The following is a 21,046-nucleotide window of genomic DNA, read 5'->3' as shown; positions in this document are numbered from 1 at the left end:
CATCTCTTATGATAATGACCCTAAATTTTACATCGCTAGCCTGGAATCCCACACTAGACTTTCCAATTGCCTACTCCGGGTCCACACTTGGAAATGTAACGGGCACCTCAAACTTCATGTGCACAGAGTTGAGCTCCTGCTCTTCCCCTGAACCCCTGCTCCTCCCACAGCCTTCCTTGTTGCTGTAAGTGGCAGCTCCATCCTTTCAGTCACTCAGGCCAAATGCCTTGATGACACCTCGACTCCTCACTCTCCCCACGCCCCACAACTGGCCCAGAAGCATATCCGGTTGGCCTCACCTTCTATCCAGAATCTGATTGCTTCTCTCCACCTTCACGGCTACTTCCTGGTCCATGTCGCCATCACCTTCCACCTGGATTCTTGAAATGGCCTCCCATGGGTGCTGCCCCGACAGTCTGTGTCCCACACCACAGCAGATAGAGTGATCCTGTTACACATTAATGAGGTCAGGTCACTCCTCCGCTTGGCCTCCAGCAATCGCTCTCCACTGCCTGCAGGCCCTCACTGAGCTCACGAGGGCCTCCCGTCGCCCACTCTGCTGCAGCCACGCTGGCATCCTTGCTGCTCCTGAGGATGGCAGGCTCACTCCCAGCCTGGGGCCCCTGCACCCGAGGTTGCCTCTATCTGTTCCTTCCCATCTGCTCACAGCTCCCTCTCTCCCCTCCTTCAAGTGTTTGCTTTATTTACAATCTCTTGTGCTGAGTGTGTACACACGCACATGCAGGCACGCACACGTTGCTCCCTACACCGCTGTTTCTCCATAGCACGTCTCATCCTTTGACATCCTACATATTTTTCTGGTTTATTTATTGTTTGTCTCCTTCCAGCAGAAGTTAAGTTCCTTGAAGGCAGGGATTTGGGTCTGGCTTGCTCATCGCTGCATCCATGGCGCCTAGAGCAGTGCGTGGCGCACAGCAGGCACCCCTAGATGTTTGCAGAATGAACAGACGCCTGAGAGGCGCTGTCAGAGTGAGGCAAAGAAAGCATGGGTGCGTAGCTGACTTAAGCATCAGTCTTCTGTGAGTCACGGGGGAGGAACCACTGCGCCTAATTACCTGTTAATGTCTCATTAGGAGAGCAACACTCCGACAGTTTTGGGCTCATCCTGCAGGTTATGTAAACAATGGCTCGGAGCACGTGGTGTCAGTGCCCCAGTCCCATCTAATGCCCTCTGCCACCTGGCTCAAAGAAGGGACGACCTGCAGCCCGTCCCCTGGGTCCCATGGTGTGGGGAGAGTTGAGGAGGGGCTGCTAGACTCATTCCCCTCCCTCCTCTCAGTGTCAGGTGGATGGAGACCCACAGAGGCCCAGCCCCATAAGAACTAAGGTCCCCATTCCTCCCCATTAAGCTCAAGTCAGAAGGTCCTTGACCTCAATCTGATCCTGTTTCCAGCATCACTTCTGTCCTTTGGAATCTGTGGTCCTGTAGCTTCAACCCATCCCCAGAACCAGTGCTCAGCAGCCCTGGTCTCTCCATCTGCCCATCCTGGCATCTCCTACCCTAGCCGATGGAGAAGTATCAGCACCATGTGGGGCCGTTCCAGCACCGCAGCTAGGCAAGAATTTCACTCAGCGATCCCTATCCTCCTTGCTGCCTCGAGGAGGATGTGTGAGAAACGGGGGAAGACAAGTGTCAGAGCAGGGCCCAGATCCCAGTGAGACCCACCCCAGCCCCCAGCAGCCTGGGCCTTGGAAGGGCTGTGAGCAGCAAAAGATTTTCTCGTAGAGACCTCAGCCCCTCCCCTGAAGGACCCTGCCATCTTTGAGAGCAGGGCCACCCAGATGGACTAGTCTGAGACTGGGGAGGTAGGGAGCCAAGGCCTCTTAGGGCCGTGGTCCTGCCTGCAGGAACAGGCCCCTCCTGGGCCTCACCCCAACTAGCCTTGGCACGTTCTCAAGAGGCTTGGGTTTTCTCCCTCACCCTACCACATAACCCCCCTGTAGGCACTAGACTCAAATGCCAATGGAAGTGGGTGAGTCAGCCGAAAGGTACTAGTCTCAGGCTGGCCCCATCCTCCTCTCCCCTCTAGGGCCCTCTCCTGGAGTGCTTTTCTGTAGGAGCTCATGGAAAGTGAGGCAGAGGAACATGAGGGCTGGGCTGGGGTGATGAGGCGAGGTGGAGGGGTTTGGACAGAGCAGGAGGGTTGAGGCAGGGAGAGGGGGAGAGAGAGAGAGAGAGAGTGCGAGGGAGCACAGGTGGCGCCCAGGGCCTGGCCAGCTGGCTTCCTGCAGTGACTGAGCCTCTTTGCCTACATGACTCTGGGCACGTTGCTCTGCCTCAGAGCTGGTCCTTCTTTGGGGAAGCTAAGCCTCGTGGCCACTTAAATCCGGAAGCCAAGCCTGGATACCTAGGGAAGAAACCAGGAATAGGACTTTAGAAATTAGGTGATGGGCCCAATGGGAACAGAACTCTCTCCTGCCTGCCCCTTCTGGCCAGTTTGAGGACCTCAGGAAACATCAGTCTCTATGCTTTAAGGAAGATTAGTGAGAAGCCAGATTAATGAACAGGAGAGAGGCTGAGAGATGATTAGTTAGGAGGCCACTGCGGTGTCCCAGAGTCAGGGATGGGGTGGCACGGAGAGCCTGTGTGGTCAGTACTGGATGCGTCAGGGCCTGATGGTGTTTGGATGAGTGAAGCTTGGATAGGAAGATGCTTTGTTTGTAGAGATGCTGGGCCTCCAGTGCTGGGTATTGACTTCTGACCATCGAGGGGACACACACAACCGTCTGCTCTCAGTTTCTAGAAGAAAAGGAACACTGAGACTGTGAGCCCTCAGAGTGACAGGGACCTCCCTGCACTGAGGCCCAGAGAGAGCACACCCAGACACACACACCACACACATGTACACACCACACACACATACATACTACACACACACACCACACACACATACATACCATACACATGTCACGCATACACACCACACACACATATACACGTGCACACCATATACACATCACATATACACTACATACACACACACCACACACATACACACACCACACACATACACACCACACACGCATACATACCACCCACACACATCGCACACACCACACACACATACATACTACACACACCACACACATGCATACCATACACACGTCACACACACACACCACACATACACACCACACGCACACACCATACACACATACACACCACACACACATACATACTACACACACACACCACACACATATACACATACACACCATATACACATCACAAACACACTACATACACAAACCACACACACACACCCCACACACATGCATGCACTGTTGGCCACCAAGCTGGATGAAAGCCCCATTTTCCTGACTCTCAGCCCAGCATTCTTTCTACTCTGTCTCCCTGTCCATTTTACAGATGGGAAGATAGAGGCCTAGAGACGTTCCCCCACAGCAGGAGGGCCCAGAGAGGCCTTCTCAGCCTCTGTCACCCTGAGGCTAGGCTTTGGGCAGTTACTTCCATCCAGCCCCAACAGGGAATCTGTGTGTCCTGTGAATCTTCCCACAGCATGTGAGGGATTTGGGGAAGAGACTCCAGTCTGCCCCCACCCCACCCCTTACCCTGCTTTTCTAGTGGGGGCTATGATAGATGCCCTGCCTTCTTCAAAGTTAGAGAAACACTTTGAAAAGTAAAAATGGCTACACAAACCCAAGGCAGGGGTATCACTTTATTTTAGACTCATCTTTATTTCATTCAGAGTTTAGAGACTCTTTTGCCTCAGTGGTTTACATGAGCCTGAAAGATCCAGTGAGAACCTTCTCTGTCCTGCCGCCCACCCTCTGCCACCACAACAGCCCCGATGCCCACCCGAGGCCTCATCTGAACCCACTCGAGATTGAGTGGATTCCTGTGAGGGTGGCAGGAGGGAGGGTGGGTTGACCAGTAATTGCTCCTTCGGGGGGAAAGTGCACCCCTTCCTGGACCTCACCTCAGTCTCAGTTCCTGAGACATTAATCCTCCAAAAACCAATGCCCTGCTCAAACCAAGCCTTTCAGACCAACACCCTGACCTGGAGAAGGTGAAAGAAGACCCCCAGCCCCAGTGCTGGTAGACTGAGGGAGGGGTGGTTCGGAGTCCCTGTAGGAAGCAGGGCAGGGGAGCATCTACACAGGCATACGGGGGCAGAGCCGGGAAAGGTGCTATCAGGAGGGCCAGGGGGGTCTTCAGGTGGCCATGTGCACCCCACCCAAACCACAGTCAAGGCCTAGCTCATCCTCTTACCACTGTGACCTTTGGGCAAGTTACTTGATCTCTCTGTGCCACATCTTAAAATGAGGCTAATATTAACTATCTCACAAGGCTGTGGTAATGCTTAATAACATAATATATGAACAGAAAAAAGAAAGCAGCCTAGCACCTGGAACATGGTAGTCTCTCAACTACCATGGTAGCTTTCACCCTTATTGTAAATGTTAACCTTATAATTCAGAACACCAGATTTTGGAGCACAGTAGCTGGGTTCAAATCCATTCTCTGCCACATTCGAGCTGTGTGGACTGATCAAGTCATGTCACCTCTCTGTGCTTCTGTTTCCTTATCTGTAAAATACAGATAATAATAGTACCCATCTCGTAGGTTGTGACTTTTCAGTGAATTAATATGTGCAAAGCAGTCAGAAAGTGCCTGGCGTGTCATCAGTGATCAATAATATTACCTGTTAGTAGTAGTCAGACGCCTAAGGTCATAGGCAAGCTTTGAACCCAGGTCTATGCGACTTCCCAGTCGGTGCTCTTAAGCGCTGTATTACACGCGTGTCCTTCCTCTTTCACATACCTTTTCACACTGCTCCCCTTTTATCTTGGGCCAGACTTTCTGGCTCACATGGCTGCCAGACCCTGTCCCTTTGGTGGTGGTGACCCACCTGGGAGTGCTCCCCAGGACCCAGGGCTGCATGCAGAGGTCGTCTGTGCCATTTAAACTTTTGACACCCAGATTGCTGAAGACAAGAGAAGTGTCTTCTATGGGCCCCAGGCGGGTCTCCACTCAGCTCCCCTCTCCTTGTCCTTTATCCCAACCGAGGGCACAAGGGCTTAAAGCTGGTAGTCTCTTTTCTCTGGAATCCTCAAAGCCCACGCTTACCTTCTAGCCCAGAAAGTGGGGGCGGGGCCAGGTGGGCCCAGTGCTCCCTGCATCCCCCCAGATAGCCTGCTAGGCTCTTGGCCATGAGCTTTGTTTACACTTCTCACCTCTTCCATCCTTCTTCAAAGACACACACACACACACACACACACACACACACACACACACGCCCCAAAGCAGTGTCAGTCAGATGGTGGAAACAGAATGGGATTATCTGTCCTCTCAGCTGTGTGAAGTGGGCGAGTCATTTATACTCTCTGGGCCTCAGTCTCAGCTCCATGAGGGAGATGATCATGCAATACCTGTCCCAGGGGATTATGGGGACAGTTAAATGAAAGAGTTCACAAACACTTCTTTTGTGTTACTTTAACCCTTCTCTTAGTTTTTTCTAATATAATGTATGAATACACTTATTCATATATTTCATTTTTTAAAATCTTAAATAATATAGATAAAGCAAATGTCATTTGGCTGTATAACAGCTGTGGTCAGTTGTCTCTCCTTCCAGACCTTTCTATATGCATTTTATAGATATATGCTATGTAGGTCCCTATAACACATAGTTTTGTGAGGTTTTTTTTGTTACATAAAGGGGCTCATGTGATTTGGATTTTTCTGCAAGTTGTGCTTTTCTCATAAGAGTGTATATCAGAGATGTTTCTGCTTCAGCACTGCTGCCCACAGTTTACTTAACAATCCCCTGGTTGATAGAGGTTGGGTTTGTTTCCAAGGTTTCACTGTTAGAACCAAGGCTGCCGTGAACAGCCTTGGGTGTGCTGCTTTGAGCCCTTATGCTGGCATTTCTGTAGGATGGACATGGTCCACGTATATTTTTTATGCTGATTCAACACATTGCAACCCCAGCTTTTTGTATTCAGTGCCTGTTTGTTGGTGGCTCTGAGCTACCCTTTCCATGGCATGGCTCCCCCAGAGCCTCTCAGCCTCATATCTGGGAGGACAGCAGACATAAGCCTGGACGAGGCAGGGTCAGGCCAAGTGTATGGCCGTGGGACCCTGACCAGGTGCAGCCCTGGCCAATAGGGTGAACTAGGAAAGTTTGCCTTTGTCTCCTCTGCCCTCTGTGCGTGCTTCCTCCCTCCCTTCAAGCCCATCCTCCCCCCTTCTCTGTTGGAATGTAGGAGACAGGTAATCTGGTTCCAGCTAGATAAATGACCATCAGTAAGTCACTCACCTGCTCTGAGACTCCTTTCCTCATATTTAAAATAATAAGGGTGAATATCCACCTCCTAGAGTGAATTGGGCAAGTGAGATAAAGGACTAGTGTGTGAAAAGACAGTTCAGATGTAAGTTAGTAGCATCCTCGTCCAGCTCCTCCCTCTTGCCCCTGACCCACATGCCCCTCCTGGGTCTTGTATCCAGTTGCCTCGCAACTCAAGCACTTGCTGTCCTCTTGTTTTTTTTTTTTTTTTTATGACTTTGGCAGGATTGGGGAATTTTTTTTTTTTTTTTTTTTTTTTTGCGGTACGCGGGCCTCTCACTGTTGTGGCCTCTCCCGTTGCGGAGCACAGGCTCTGGACGCACAGGCTCAGCGGCCATGGCTCACAGGCCCAGCCGCTCCGCGGCATGTGGGATCCTCCCGGACCGGGGCACGAACCCATGTCCCCTGCATCGGCAGGCGGACTCTCAACCACTGCGCCACCAGGGAAGCCCCTGGGGAATTTTTTTTAATAAATTTATTTATTTTAGGCTACATTGGGTCTTTGTTGCTGCGCGCGGGCTTTCTCTAGTTGCGGCGACTGGGGGTTACTCTTGGTTGCGGTGCGCGGGCCTCTCATCATGGTGGCTTCTCTTGTTGCGGAGCACGGGCTCTAGGCGTGTGGGCTCAGTAGTTGTGGTGCATGAACTTAGTTGCTCCTTGGCATGTGGGATCTTCCCGGACCAGGGCTCGAACCCGTGTCCCCTGCATTGGCAGGTGGATTCTTAACCACTGCGCCACCAGGGAAGTCCCCTGCTGTCCTTTTAGGTGTCAGTGGTCAATCTGGTTGTTAGCTCTCAACTGAGATCTTAGCTGCCAACTACGATGTTAACTATGACCAAGATATCTGCTCCCAGCCAACATGTTAGGGAACAGCGCTCATCACCCAGGGAGATTATCAAGTTACTTTCCCCTATGTGAGTGCATGCTCGTAATGTAATCTCTGATCATGTCTTTTGCTTTCATGTTCCCTGCAACATAGTAGATGCTCAACAAATGCTGCTAGGAATAAATGAATGGAAAGCCTTCAGTTGGCTTACAGGCATGAGGTTGCAGTGATGGGTGTTGCTGGGCAGTGGGGTTGAAATTTGTGGCAGGCTCTCGCAGATAGCCCATGTAGATAAGCATCCATGGCCAAGGATAGGGGCAGAAACCATTTCATTCCTCTTTTCTCCAAGAGAAAAGCCAGCTGGCTGTTCTAGGAGGCTCCTTGGAGAGGCCACCCCCAGACCGGGTCAGGTCCAAGCCTTCTAGTTGAGAGATTCAATTTCATTAGCTCACCCAGGGGTGACTGGGCTCTGGGAAATCAACCAAGCAAGCGACTGATTGGTAAGCCAGATGAGCAGTTTATTAACTTATGCTGGCAGCCGTGTCCTGTGCTAAGCAGCCTGTAGCATTGAGTCAGCCCCTCTCCTTGCCTGTTCTTGCTCCAGAAGGAAACTTTACCTGGCAATCGACATCAAATTGAGAAGGAGCAGAGTGGAGTGGAGTAAAACGATACTAAAGAATAACAATAGTTGATGACACACACGCTGTCATACATTTACCCTCAAAACCACACCATGGCGTGGTTGTCATTACTGTCCCATTTTGCAGGTGAGGACACTGAGGTCAAGTGGGTGATGGCTCCAAGGTATAGAAGCCCAAACCCAGGCGTTCCGACTCCGGTCCTGTGTTCTCATGCCCTGAGCAGGGCCCCCTCAGCCCTAGCTATGGTTCTCCATTTGCCTGCTGTTAAGGCTACACAGCTTCCCTAGTGACATTTCTGCCTCCTTGCTGAGTGGCGGGAGACCTGAGTCTCAGCAGCAGCGCACACAGGTTCTCAAGAGGGCACCTCTCCTTCTGCAGATATAACAATAAAACTGCACTAATAGCCACCATTCATTAAGTGCTTACCATGTGTCAGGCACCTTGCCAGGCACCTTGCACGCATTATCTCACTCTCCCAACATCCTCAGGAGGCAAGCACACTCATCTCCCTTCTGCTGAGGTGGACTCACGGGCTCAGAACGACTAAATAACCTGGCCCAGGATCCCAGAGCTAGTGAGTAGTAGAGCTGAGACTGGAATCCAAGTCGGTCTGACTTTCAAACCCATACTTGTAATCACGCCCACCTCCCCGCCCTCAAGGGTGACATGCCTTGATGTCCCACATGCTGGAGCTGCTCCCTGTTGGAGCCTCTGGCCCCTGGACTCCAGCCTCTGTCCATCCATCCCTTTGCCCCACTGCTCCTGCCACAGTGAATTCCTCATTCTGCACACCACCGCCCTCACCTCCAGGGCTTCCCCAGGCCTGCTTAGTCTAGCAAACTCCTACTCATACTTCAAGCCCCAGGGAAAGTGTCACCTCTCCCGGGCCACCTTCCTCCTGCCCAATCAGCCCTAATTATGGCATTTACCAGGTTTTATTGTAATCATCTGTAAGTGTCCCCCACTAAGTGGTGAGCCCCTGAAAGCAGGCATGGCGTGGTGTTCCTCGTTGTCTCTGCAGCTCTGAGCAAGTCACTGGGGCTCTCGGGGGAGCCTGTTTCCTGGTAGGAAACACATTAACCCTGGGTGCTGCCCATAAGCTGCAAAGCAGAATGGTTAAATGAGGGGGCTCTGGAGCCAGCCTGCTTGGGTGCAGATCCTGGCTTTGCCGCTTCCCAGCTGTGTAACCTTGGTTGAGTACTGAACATCTCTGGGCCTTGGTTTCTTCTAAGAAAGGTAGAATCCCTACTCAATAGGGACGTTATTAGGACAAAGTAGGCTAATGTCTATAAAGCACCTAACAAGTGCCTGCTCCCTGCTCACTGTTACGTGGAGCATTCGTTCATCCTCTAAGGGTAGGGTCCTGAGGGAATGGCAAGAAGACTATGCCTCCGCTTGAAGGTCCCCTCCTCCAGGAAGCCTTCCCTGACCCCTGACACACTCACGTTGGTCAGGTTCCTGTTATCAGCCCCCTGTGGCACTTTGTGTTTCTCTTTGTTACTCACCATACTAACAATTACTTTCCTGCTAGACTCTAAGCTCTACGAAGTTGGGGATCTTGTCTGTCTTGTTCTTTGCGGCATTGGTGGCTGGCACATAGTAGGTGCTCAGTAAATAAGTGTTGAATTAGGGATGGAAGGTGTTGGGAAAGTGCCATATTCTGGGCTGTCACAGGAGGATCACTGAGCAGCCAGGCAGCCCGTGATAACAAAATTGGGGGTGGGCCTGGGCTGGGACACTGGGCTCCCTTGGTCAGTGTCACAGTGACCAGACCTTCTGACCTCTCTCTCTCTCTCTTCCCCCTTCCCTCAGTTCCTGGCATTTGACACCCAGTTGCTGATGGGTAGCCGACGCCACTCGCTGAGCCCTGAGGAGTATATTTTTGGAGCCCTCAACATTTACCTAGACATCATCTATATCTTCACCTTCTTCCTGCAGCTTTTTGGCACCAACCGGGAATGAGGAGCCCTTCCCACCCCTCCTTCCTTCAGAGAATGCCCCCTTGCTGGTCCTCTGACCGCCCCCCCACCGTGCTCCTGCCAGCCCAGATATAAAGCTAGCTTCCAGCCCAGCCTTTGGCCAGCCTGCTCACTTCCCTCAGCCAGCCCTCATCCTCACCCTCTGCAGCTTGCACCCATGCCATCAGGGGCCCTGCGGTACCCAGGTCACACCATCCCCTGTGCCGCCCCTTCCCCCCAGTTATATCTCCCAAACTGAGATAGTCGAGGCTGGAGGTTCCTCTGGGTTTGAGGACCCAAGGGATGAGTGGGAGAAGCCCAGCAGGAGTTCAGAGGTGGGAAGAAGATCCCAGGAAGCCTGGCCGAGGCCTGCAGCCCCACCATGATTCCTCCTGAGGCTGCCACAGCTGTGGGACTATGGGGCACACTGTCCTGTGCTCACCCCCTGCCTCTTCTCCCTCCTTCCAGGTTAGGCTTTGACATTCGGTAAGAAAGGGGTGGGGAGGGCAACTGGGAGACAAGATCTGTGTGCTCTGCAGTGGGTGGACGGGGATAGTGGGTGAACAGGATGGCTGTTCCAGGCTGCCTATCTTCTCTCAGCTCTGGGACCAGCGGCTTGTTCTAGGCACCTGAGCCCTGCAGCAGAGAGAGGGGCAGGAAGCCAGTGCCATCTGTGCTTGCCTTGGTTTACCCTCCTGGGTCATGACACAGAGCTGTTGGGGCAGGAGGTGGGGGCAGGGGCCCTGCTACTGAGTGGGGACCTGTCCTGAGACTCCAAGGGAGGTGGGAGCAGGCAGCCAACCAACTGGGAGGCCTGGGCTCTGCAGCACCGCCGACTCACCCAGACCTGCATCCTCCTGGGAGGCGTGGCAGGACTGAAACCAACATCCACTCACCTCTTAAACTCCCAGGCTGCTCCCACAGGCCTGAGGCTGAGTGAGGGCTTGGGCCCTGGGGGACTGGGTGTTCTAGGGAAGGGAGGCTTATCTAGCAACTGAGCCAGCCTCATCAGGAGGGAATCCGGCCCTGCCTCCAGCCCTTCCCCATGGTCTTTCTGCCCATCTCACTTCCTAAAACCTCCCCCATCCTCTGCCAGTTGCTGGCTTATCCCCAGTCAGGCCTCCTGAGGCCTCCATTGGCAGTGCCTATGTCCCTTCTCCTAGCTTCTCTGGCCACTCAGGCCAGAGGTCTAGGCCGTTTCACTCCTTATCTCCTCATCTCTCCAATTTGGAAGCCGTCCAGCTGATGTTAACAACCAGGGCAAGTCCCTCCACCTGGTCCCCATGTGATGGGGTCGGGTCTCCTTATCAGCCTCTGGGCGGCTGAGATCTCAGGCATGGTGTGCGTCAGCCACCCAGCCCCCTGCAAGTCTGCTGGGGAGTGGACCAGGGGGCCACACCTGGGGGAAGCGTGCAGCCTGCCCTTGCTAGCGGCTAACTGGGCCAGTGGAAAGTTACTGTGTGGAGTCAGGGAGGTGCAGAGTGGATACCTGGACCCTTCCTTGGCCTCTCCCTCCAGGGTTGCCTCTCTCCCCATTTGCCGGTGGCTCTGTTTGCCCCTGGGGGTGGGGGGATAACTAGGTATGTTATCTATGTGTTCCTGACCCCTCCCTCTCCGCCCTTCCTATTTCCAACTTGTAAGAAATATTGCAGAAGCATGTGAAGTTTTGTTCCATCTTGGGTATGAGGAGGGAGGGAACCAAGAATGGATGGCGGTGTTGGTGTGTGAGACAAAGGCAACTGGGAGCACAGGTGGGATGCACCCTGCGTGCTGGTCTAAATTAATCCATTACGGCAGCCCTACGAAGGTAGTACTCAGCGCATCCCCATTGCAGAGAGGAAAGCCGAGGTGATGGAGAGGCTTGGTCCAAGGTCATACAGCTAATAGACTGGATGGGGGCTGGAATGAGACTGGATGGTCAGGCCCTGACAGCTCGGGGGATTCGTTGTCCTCGTTACCACCCCTGGCCTTCCATCCCCACCCCACCCCAGTTACCACCACCAGATTTTGTACTCTGTAGTTTCCACCTTCTAAACACAAGCTGGGAAGCAGGATTCTGGGTCTGATTTCCAGCCTCATTGCCAACGGGCTCATGGTATTCAGCAAGTGTTTCTTACTGACAGTGATTCAGTTTTCCTATCAGCAAGATGGAAGACCGTGGCCAGAGTGCCGCAGGGACAGGCACCAGAACATTTATTTGCACTGACTTCCTTATCCAGTTGCCACCTCTCCTCCAAGGTCCCCTCGATTCCTCTCCCAATCTCCAGTTCCAGTGCTAGAGGGGTTACTTCCCCCACCCCTTGCCCTATAATTCTCAGCCTGGGCCTTGGTCATGCTTCCCAGAATCCACTTGTCAAAGCCCTCCTCTTCCTAGGACAGTTTATGCAGAAGTTGGGGATTGAGAAGCTTTTCCAAGGCTGAGCTCCAGAAGCGTGAAGGAGAAGGCAAGCACTCAGCAACAGACAATGTGACAGGGCAACTCAGGGCCATCGCACAGCAGAGTATGCTGCGGAGTCTCCTATTCTGGGTCCTGAGAGGGGTCCAGGACATGCTGAGCTGGCAGCAGAGCCAGGGCTGAGGCTCCTGTGTTCCACCTGCACTGAAGCCATGAGGCACCCCAGGGACACCTGGATGGGTCTTGGAAGGAGGAGGGGTGGGGAACAGGAATGCAAGCTTACAAGAAACAGAGAAACTGAAGCTGGGCAGGTGCCACAAGCCGCAGAGGAGGAGGGGGGCCTGCTTCCCTGCCCAGGAAGGGGTGGGTTGGATTTTATAAAACTGCAGGCAGCCAAGAATCTGACCATCTGTGATGCAGGTCAGAGGTCTCTTTTACTGAGGGGAAAACAGAGCAAAAGATCCTCTCCTGGGGATTGTAGATGGGAGGCCAGGCAGGTACACACAAGTCCCTGGCCTCTAGCACCGATTCCCAGGCTCAGGTGTGGCTCCTGTATCGCCTGGGGAAGCCCCTGGAATCTTGGTTCTCCCATCCTCATCTTTTGCTCCTAGGGGAATCAGGATCAGACAGACACCCTTGTTCCAAAATGCTCCGCCTCTCCCTCCCTGGCCCACCTGGGATTTCACTCAAGCACTTTGCTGCCCCTCAGTGGCTGCCTGAGGAAAAGCAGGGCCTGGTTCTGCAGGCGAGAAGCAGAAGGATGTGTGGCCTGAGGTTTGCGGGCAGGATCCGGCCACTGGCCTTCATTCCCTGCTCTTCTCGGATCACCCCAGACCACTCTCTGCCTCAGCCTCCTGCTGTTCCCTTTAGTCCAGCCACTGTCGTATCTCAGACACTGTTTACCTGTCTGTTGGAAACACCCTTGTGCCACCCAGGCCCAGAGCTTTCTCTCGAGTGTCCGAGGGCAGAGACACACCCCCAGAAACAAGCCCTTCAGGCCTCATCTCCTCCAAGTTTCCTGGGATCTGCGCTGCTCCTTTCCCTGGCCTCACCTTCCTGGTCCATTACGGACAGGAGATAAGAATAAAAGTAATAATGACACCCGAACCTTCTCCTTTGCCTGCCTTCTGCTCGTCCCCTCGGATGGCTCAGGGAGTGTGTGTGTGGGTGGGGGGGCAGTGTGAGAGGTTCACGCCAGAGCTGCTGCTCCTAGTGTAGCTAAGTGAGAATTAAATCTCCACATTCCACACTGGCCCTCCTGTCGATATATATAGACCCTTGGTGGAGGCCCTTTGGATCCTTGCACCTCTGACAGCCCTGACAGAGGCTTCTCCCAACAGGAAGCCTTCCATGGAAGCCTGTTCTTTTGTGTGCAGTTCTGTTAGAAGATTCTTCCTTATTTTGACCCAAAATCTGGTTCCCTAGAAGGCAAGCCTAGGTTGTACCTGGAAGGATCCCCAAGAACAGCAGCTTTTAGAGTTGCCTCTCCTATGAAGCCTTTCTCAATCCCTCCCCCAGGTGCCCTGGCCACTCCCTCCTCGGAGCCCTCCTGCTCTGTGCCACTCTAGCTGCGTTTTAACCTCTCCTGTCTCCTCGTATAAGACCTGAGCTGCTTGAAGGCATGAACTGTGTCTTGTTCACCCTTGAATTCATAGGTCTTATGGCAAATGGCGTCAATAAACAGCCTTTGAATGAATGGAGGAATGAATGAACGAACCCCCTCCAACCCTTTTATTTTACCTAAGAGGAAACTCCGGAGCAGAGGGTGCAGTGACTTGTCCAAGTTTATACACGAGTGAGTGACTGGGGGTGGGGTTACATTACCAAGTTCCTCTGAGGAGCTCAGGGCTGAGCGTGACGTGTGGGAGGGGACACATCACACTGGGGCAGTGGGAGACCTTATCTTGCCTCTGACAAGGTTTTGGTATCAGTTCAACTGGAGCAGGGAAAGGAGCAGGGCAATAGTTCGAGGACTCTGAAGAAAGAATAAGTAACACTTATTAAGCACCTCCTGAGTACAAAGCACTTCCGTAGCCGGCAGGAGATAAGAGAGGGAGAAATCACCAATGGTCATTTCAGGAGAGAAAACATACCCGACAGCTCTAGACCACTTAGCTGAGAGTCCCAAGTATTAACAAATGTGCTCTGAAGTAGCCCCAGCAGGAAAGCAAGTGCTGAGGAGATGCGGAGCTGTGGAAAGGGGAGGCCTCTGTGTTGGGGCTGGAAGTGAATGAAGGCTGAGGGGCCTGGACTGGTACAAAAGGAGGGATGGCAGCCCAAGCTGGCAACACTGGGCTCCCTAGCCACCACCTGCTTTCAACCAGCCCTTCGGTCTCTCTGTATCTGTTTACCCATTCTGTCTTCACTAGTTCCTAGGGCTGCTGTAACAAATTACCACAAACTGGGTGGCTTAAAACAACGGAACTAAGTTATCCTCCCACAGCTGTGGAGGCTCGAAGCCTGAAATCAAGGTGTCGGTAGGGCTGGTTCCTTGTGGAGGCTCTGAGGGAGGGTTCATTCTGTGTCTCTCTCCTAGCGTCTGGTGGCTGCAGGCAATCCTTGGTGTTCCTTGGCTTGGTTGCCCTCCAATCTTTACCTCTGTCTTCACCTGGCCTTTTCCTCTGTGTCTCTGTGTCTTGAATCCGTCTCTCCTTTCTCTTATAAGGATACTTATCATCGGATTTAGGCCCACCCTAAATCTAAGATGATGATCTCTTCTTGAGATCCTTAATTACATCTACAGAGACCCTACTGCCAAAAGGTCATATTCAAAGGTACCAGACGTTAGGACTTGGACTTCTCTTTGGAGGGGGTGGGTCACTATTCAACCCACTAAACCACCCTTCTGGCAGCTGCTGCCTTGAGTGGTGACCTTCGTGTACATCCTCCCCACCCCAGGAATGGTCTTCACACTGAGGTTCTTCATTCCCATTCCCAGACCCCCTAGCTAGACTGGAGAAATTCCAGAGCTGAACTGACCTGATCTGGCTTACACCTGCCATCTGTCTTCACTCAAGTCTGGCTACTCTCAGCAAACCTGTGTTTGCCCGCTCACTGATTGTCCCCTACCCCCATCCCCACACACAGACGGCTAAGATCCTTTCTTCCCAGCCCACCCTCCCCAACCCCTCCTGGGGTCTCTGCTCTTTTTTTCTGGGAAAACCCTGCCAAAAGGAGCAAACCTCACCCTGTCTCAAAATGAAGAGGACTTTGGACTCCTGAACTTCTGTGGACAGGAAGCAAGCTGAGAAAACAATTCAAAGGCCCCACCCCAACTCAGAGACCTCCCCTTTCCACAGCTCCCCATCTCCTCAGCGCTTGCTCTCCTGCTGGGGCCACTTTAAAGCACATTTACTTGGGACTCTCAGCTAAATGGTCTGGAGCTGTTGGGTATGGTTTCTCTTCTGCAACACTCCTGGTGATTTCTCCCTCTCCTGTCTTCTGCCGGCTATGGAAGTGCTTTGTACACGGTAGGTGCTCTGTGCCCCTTCGTTAGCTCCTTTTTCCACCATTCTAGGGAGGCATGTGTGGGTGCTCTAGCCAAGAGACCAGGCTGAGTCCGGTCTTCCAGCCATGCTCACCAAGTGGCAGCCATGTGAGGGAGGAAGCCATTTTGGAAGTAGATTCTCTCACTCCAGCCCCCAGACATTTGAGTCTTCCCAGTTGAGGCCCAAGACATCATGGAGCAGAGACAAACCATCCTCTATGTCCCCTGTTCAAATTCCTAATCTACAGAATCTGTGAGTACAACAAAATTGTTGTGTTATGACACTAAGTTTGAAGTAGTTTGCTATGCAGCAACGGATAACTGGAACAGAATCTGTTCCCTGGAATGAGGCACTGCCATAACAAAACTTCAAACACACAGCATTGATTTTGGGACCAGGTGGTAGGAGATGCCTGACAAGTCTCAATGAGACTGTTAAGGAAATCTTGAAGGGCTTCCAGGAGACTGCATATGAAGGTTCAGAGGAAACTGAGGAAAATAGAATTGAAACCCAGAGGGACACAGACCCTTGTTATGTCATGGTAGAAAGTTTAGCAAAACTTTTATCTACACTCATGTGAAAAATAGAAAAAAATACCCAATGAACTGATGGATCTGGCTAAGATGATTTCCAGGTAGAACGCTGAAAGGGTCAGCTGGCTTGTTTTGGCTTTTTATCACAAGAAACAGATAGTGAGAGAAAACCTAAAGAAGGAACTATTCTGTTAAACAAAATTTGGAGGAGATATAAATAGCCTAGGGACAGTCTTTCCAGCCAGCAAAGAATTCTCAAAGTAATAATGGCCTCAGGACAAAGATCAAATCCAAGGCATTGTCAGGAAAACATGATCTGCTAGCAAAGATGAAGCCAAAGGTGTGACTGTACAACCCTTTGTTAAGACCTTAGAAAGATCTAAGATGGTGCCTCAGAATCTTTCCAATAGACAGAAGCACTCCTAGGATCTTAAACACATTTGTTGCAAACTGGCTCTGATAAACAGTAGGGCTACTAAGGATCTTAAAGATATTAGCCTTCAGTAGCCTCACTGGGGGCCCAAGATAGAGAAGGCCTTGTCTTCAAAAGATTTATGAGTGTGACTGTTGTCACTTACTGGACTGATCCTCAATCAGATTCATAGAAAAACCACCGAGTTTCTAAGACAGTTGTATTTGTCGTAGCATCACCAGTTCAAATGGAAAGGGACAGAAACGATACAAAATGAAGAGGCCTCTGGACTCCTGAACTTCTATGGACAGGAATTAGACTGAGAAAACTATTCAGAGGCAACGTGGGCTACTTCCTATGGAAAAGAAGGTGACTCAGAAGGCAAAACCAAGAAGGCCAGAGAGTACAGTTAAGAGCCACAGAGAATCATTGCCAGAGAGCAACTTTGGGCCCTAGTCAAGGAATGGGCAACATGTGCCCCGAGTTCAAAATTGCTACAACCAGTGTCTGCTGTATCCCTCTCATTTCCTCCCTTTTGAACCAGAGCAACTATTGTGGTTTTCCCATCCCTGTCCTCCTACTGTATGCTGTGGTGGGGGGTGGGATATGGGGATAAATAACTTGTCTCTCTTCTGAAGTTTTCAGATTGAGACCAGCCTTACCCAGGAACCAAACCTGAAGAGCCTCAAATGCACATAGACTTGGTTTAGATGTGATTCTGGACCTCAAGCTTGAGCCTGATGTTGCAATGGGATGAGACTTTGGGGGGTCTTAGGAAAGGTTGGGTATATTTTGCATGAGGCCTGAGGATACAGTGGAGGAGTTTAAAACAATGACCACAAGTTCTTTGACCGGTGGAATGTGATAAAAGTGCTTCTGTGTGAGTTCCAAGAGTTCTCTGGCCCAGCAATTCCAGCAGAAGTCCTGGCTGACCCTAATTGGTCCTCCTTGGTTCAGAAGTTCTCTGCTGGACCAATCACTATGGCACTAGGGTGGAATGCACTGACTGACTGGATCTAGGTCATCTCTTTATCCCGGGAGCCACACTCATTGATAGGAGTTGGGGAAGTGAGGGATATTTCCCCAAAGGAAAATCAGAGTATGGTTCCCAGGAGACAGTTGAATGCCAAGCAGGCAAAAACAGCACATGTCCATCACCAGAGGACAGACACCCTGTCCTCAAGGAACTCAGCATAGTGGTATGGAGATGTCAGTGAAGTAACCAATATAGTAAGTGCCATTCTATTATAGTTAGATAGGGAATTAGAAAAGGCTTCTCAGCGGGAAATCCCTGGCGGTCCAGTGGTTAGGACTCTGCGCTCCCACTGCCAGGGGCCCAGGTTCAGTCCCTGCTTGGGGAACTATGATCCCACAGCTGCAGTGTGGCCAAAAAAAAAAAAAAAAAAGAAGTCTTCTCAGAGACCTTTGAGCTTAGAAGATGAGCACATTTTAGTCAAGCAGACAAGAGAGAAGAGGGCCTTTCAGACAAAGGGATTAGCTGAAACAAAGGCCTGGTGGCATGGAATGTTATAATGTGTTAGGGGATGGCAAGTTGTCTGGTGTTAGCTGGAGCACAGGGGGTTTGAAGGGAATGGAAAGAGGAGACGCTAAAACATGGAGAGGAGTCGGGATATGAGGAACCAAGCAACACTCTGCCAGGGAGATGGAACTAGATTCTGTAGGCAGTGAGAACACTGTAGATGGTTAAGTAGAGGAATGACAAGATCAGATCTGTGTTTGGGAAACAACTCTGGAGGATAATTTGGCCATATTTATCAAGTGACTTTTAGAAGTATATACCCTGTGTCCCAGAAATCATATTTCTAGATATTTACCCTAAATAAACAACTGGACGAATGCCAAAAGGATACAGAATGTCCACTGGGGTATTGTTTATAAGAGTGAAAATTTGGAAGCATAAATATTAAACAATACGGGACTGTTTAACAAATTGTGGTACACTTATTGTATGAACTACTAAGCAGTCATTAAGAATGATAATCTGGGTAAATATTTACACAGAATCACAGTATGGCATAATATTAGATTAAAAAGCATATTGCAAAATATTATGTAGAGTGTAATCCCATTTTTTATTTTTTAAAATATATTTTATGGCTCTTCCTTATAGTAAACTGCCAATGAATAAATATAGATGGAATGAGAGAATTAGAAAATTACCATCTTGTAATAATTGATTTAGGCAAGAATCATCAAATGAATGCTAAACTTTTAGGTGAAAGTTTCATAGGGACAGAATATTAAGATAGTTTCAGCTTATCTCCACATAGATCACTTTCCTCTTTTTCTTTTTTTTAAGTTTTTTTAAGGTAACATTAGTTTATAACACTATGTAAGTTTCATGTGTACAATACTACATTTCTGCTTCTGTATCCCATAGATCATGCTCACTACCAAAACTTTGGTTTCCATCCATCACCATATGGTTGATCTTCTTTACCCCATTTGTCCCCACCACTGCCCCTTCCCAGCTAGTAACTACTACTGTTTTCTCTACAAGTTTGTTTTTATTTGGTTTGTTCATTTATTTTGTTTGGTTTGGTTTTTTGTTTGCCTCGTTTGTTTTTGTTTTTGTTTTATAAATTTATTTATTTTGGGCTGCGTTGGGTCTTCGTTGCTGCGCGTGGGCTTTCTCTAGTTGCGGAGAGCGGGGGCTACTCTTTGTTGTGGTGCATGGGCTTCTCATTGCAGCAGCTTCTCTTGTTGCGGAGCATGGGCTCTAAGCGCACAGGCTTCAGTAGTTGTGGTGCACAGGCTCAGTAGTTGTGGCTCGCAGGCTCTAGAGCTCAGGCTCAGTAGTGGTGCACGGGCTTAGTTGCTCCGCAGCATGTGGGATCTTCCTGGACCAGGGCTCGAACCCATGTCCCCTGCATTGGCAGGCTGATTCTTTTTCTTTTTTTAACATCTTTATTGGAGTATAATTGCTTTACAATGGTGTGTTAGTTTCTGCTGTATAACAAAGTGAATCAGCTATATGTATACATATATCCCCATAACCCCTCCCTCTTGCATCTCCCTCCCACCCTCCCTATCCCACCCCTCTAGGTGGACACAAAGCACCGAGCTGATCTCCCTGTGCTATGTGGCTGCTTCCCACTAGCTATCTATTTTACATTTGGTAGTGTATATACGTCCATGCCACTCTCTCACTTCGTCCCAGCTTACCCTTCCCCCTCCCCGTGTCCTCAAGTCCATTCTCTACGTCTGCATCTTTATTCCTGTCCTACCCATAGGTTCTTCAGAACCTTTTTTTTTTTTTTTTAGATTCCATGTATATGTGTTAGTATACAGTATTTGTTTTTCTCTTTCTGACTTAACTTCACTCTGTATGACAGACTCTAGGTCCATCCACCTCACTACAAATAACTCAGTTTCAGTTCTTTTTATGGCTGAGTAATATTCCGTTGTATATATGTGCCCCATCTTCTTTGTCCATTCATCTGTCGATGGACACTTAGGTTGCTTCCATGTCCTGGCTGTTGTAAATAGTGCTGCAATGAACATTGTGGTACATGACTCTTTTCGAATTATGGTTTTCTCAGGGTATATGCCCAGGATTGATGGGTCATATGATAATTTATTTTTAGTTTTTTAAGGAACCTCCATACTGTTCTCCATAGTGGCTGTATCAATTTACATTCCCACTAACAGTTTGCTTGTTTTTTATATTCCACATATGAGTGAAATCATGTGGTAGTTCTCTTTTTCCATCTGATTTATTTCACTTAGCATAGCACACTCAAAGTCCATCCATGTTGTCACAAATGGCAAGATTTCATCCTTTTATAGCTGAGTGGTATTCAACTCTGGGAATCTTTATCCATTCATCCACTGGTGGGCACTTAGGCTATTTCCATATCTTGGCTATTGTAAATAATGCTGTGATGAACATAGGGGTGCTTATATCTTTTCAAGTTAGCATTTTCTTATTCTTTGGATAAACACCCAGAAGTGGGATTGCTGGATCATTTCTAGTTTTAATATTTTGAGGAATTGCCATACTGTTTTCCATGGTGGCTGCACCAATTTACATTCCCACCAACAGTGCCCAAGAGCTTCCTTTTCTCCTCCTTGCCAACACTTATTTCTTGCCTTGTTATTTATTCTAACAGGCATGAAGTGATATCCATTGTGGTTTTGATTTGCGTTTCCCAAATAGTTAGTGATAATGAGTTAGTGATAATCTTTTCATGTACCTGTTGGCCATCTGTATGTCTTCTCTGAAAAAAATGTCTGTTTAGCTCCTCTGCCCGTTTTTTAACCAGGTTGTTTGTTTTTTTGTTGCTGAGTTGTATGAGTTCTTTATATATTTTGGATATCAACCCCTTAATGGATATATCATTTGCAAATATCTTCTCCCATTTGATAGGTTGTCTTTTTGTTTTGTTGAGGGTGCAGAAGTTTTTAGTTTTATGTAGTCCCATTTGTTTATTTTTGCTT

General features: G+C 49.9%; 1 protein-coding gene across 1 annotated transcript in view; it reads left to right on the top strand.

The window, feature by feature from the left end:
• Nucleotides 1-10,092, top strand: part of FAIM2 (Fas apoptotic inhibitory molecule 2) — a 29,708-nt gene extending 19,616 nt beyond the window's left edge. Inside the window, exon 12 of the mRNA XM_082635998.1 lies at nucleotides 9,612-10,092. Within this exon, the coding sequence (XP_082492124.1) occupies nucleotides 9,612-9,761 (150 nt within the window). The 3' untranslated portion in view covers nucleotides 9,762-10,092. The remainder of the gene's footprint in view (nucleotides 1-9,611) is intronic.
• Nucleotides 10,093-21,046: the final 10,954 nt, after the last annotated feature.

Source organism: Mesoplodon mirus, assembly GCF_964341445.2.
Source record: "Mesoplodon mirus genome assembly, chromosome: 11".
In the NCBI taxonomy this organism is placed as follows: domain Eukaryota; kingdom Metazoa; phylum Chordata; class Mammalia; order Artiodactyla; family Ziphiidae; genus Mesoplodon; species Mesoplodon mirus.
This window is presented reverse-complemented; position numbering and strand designations above follow the sequence as displayed.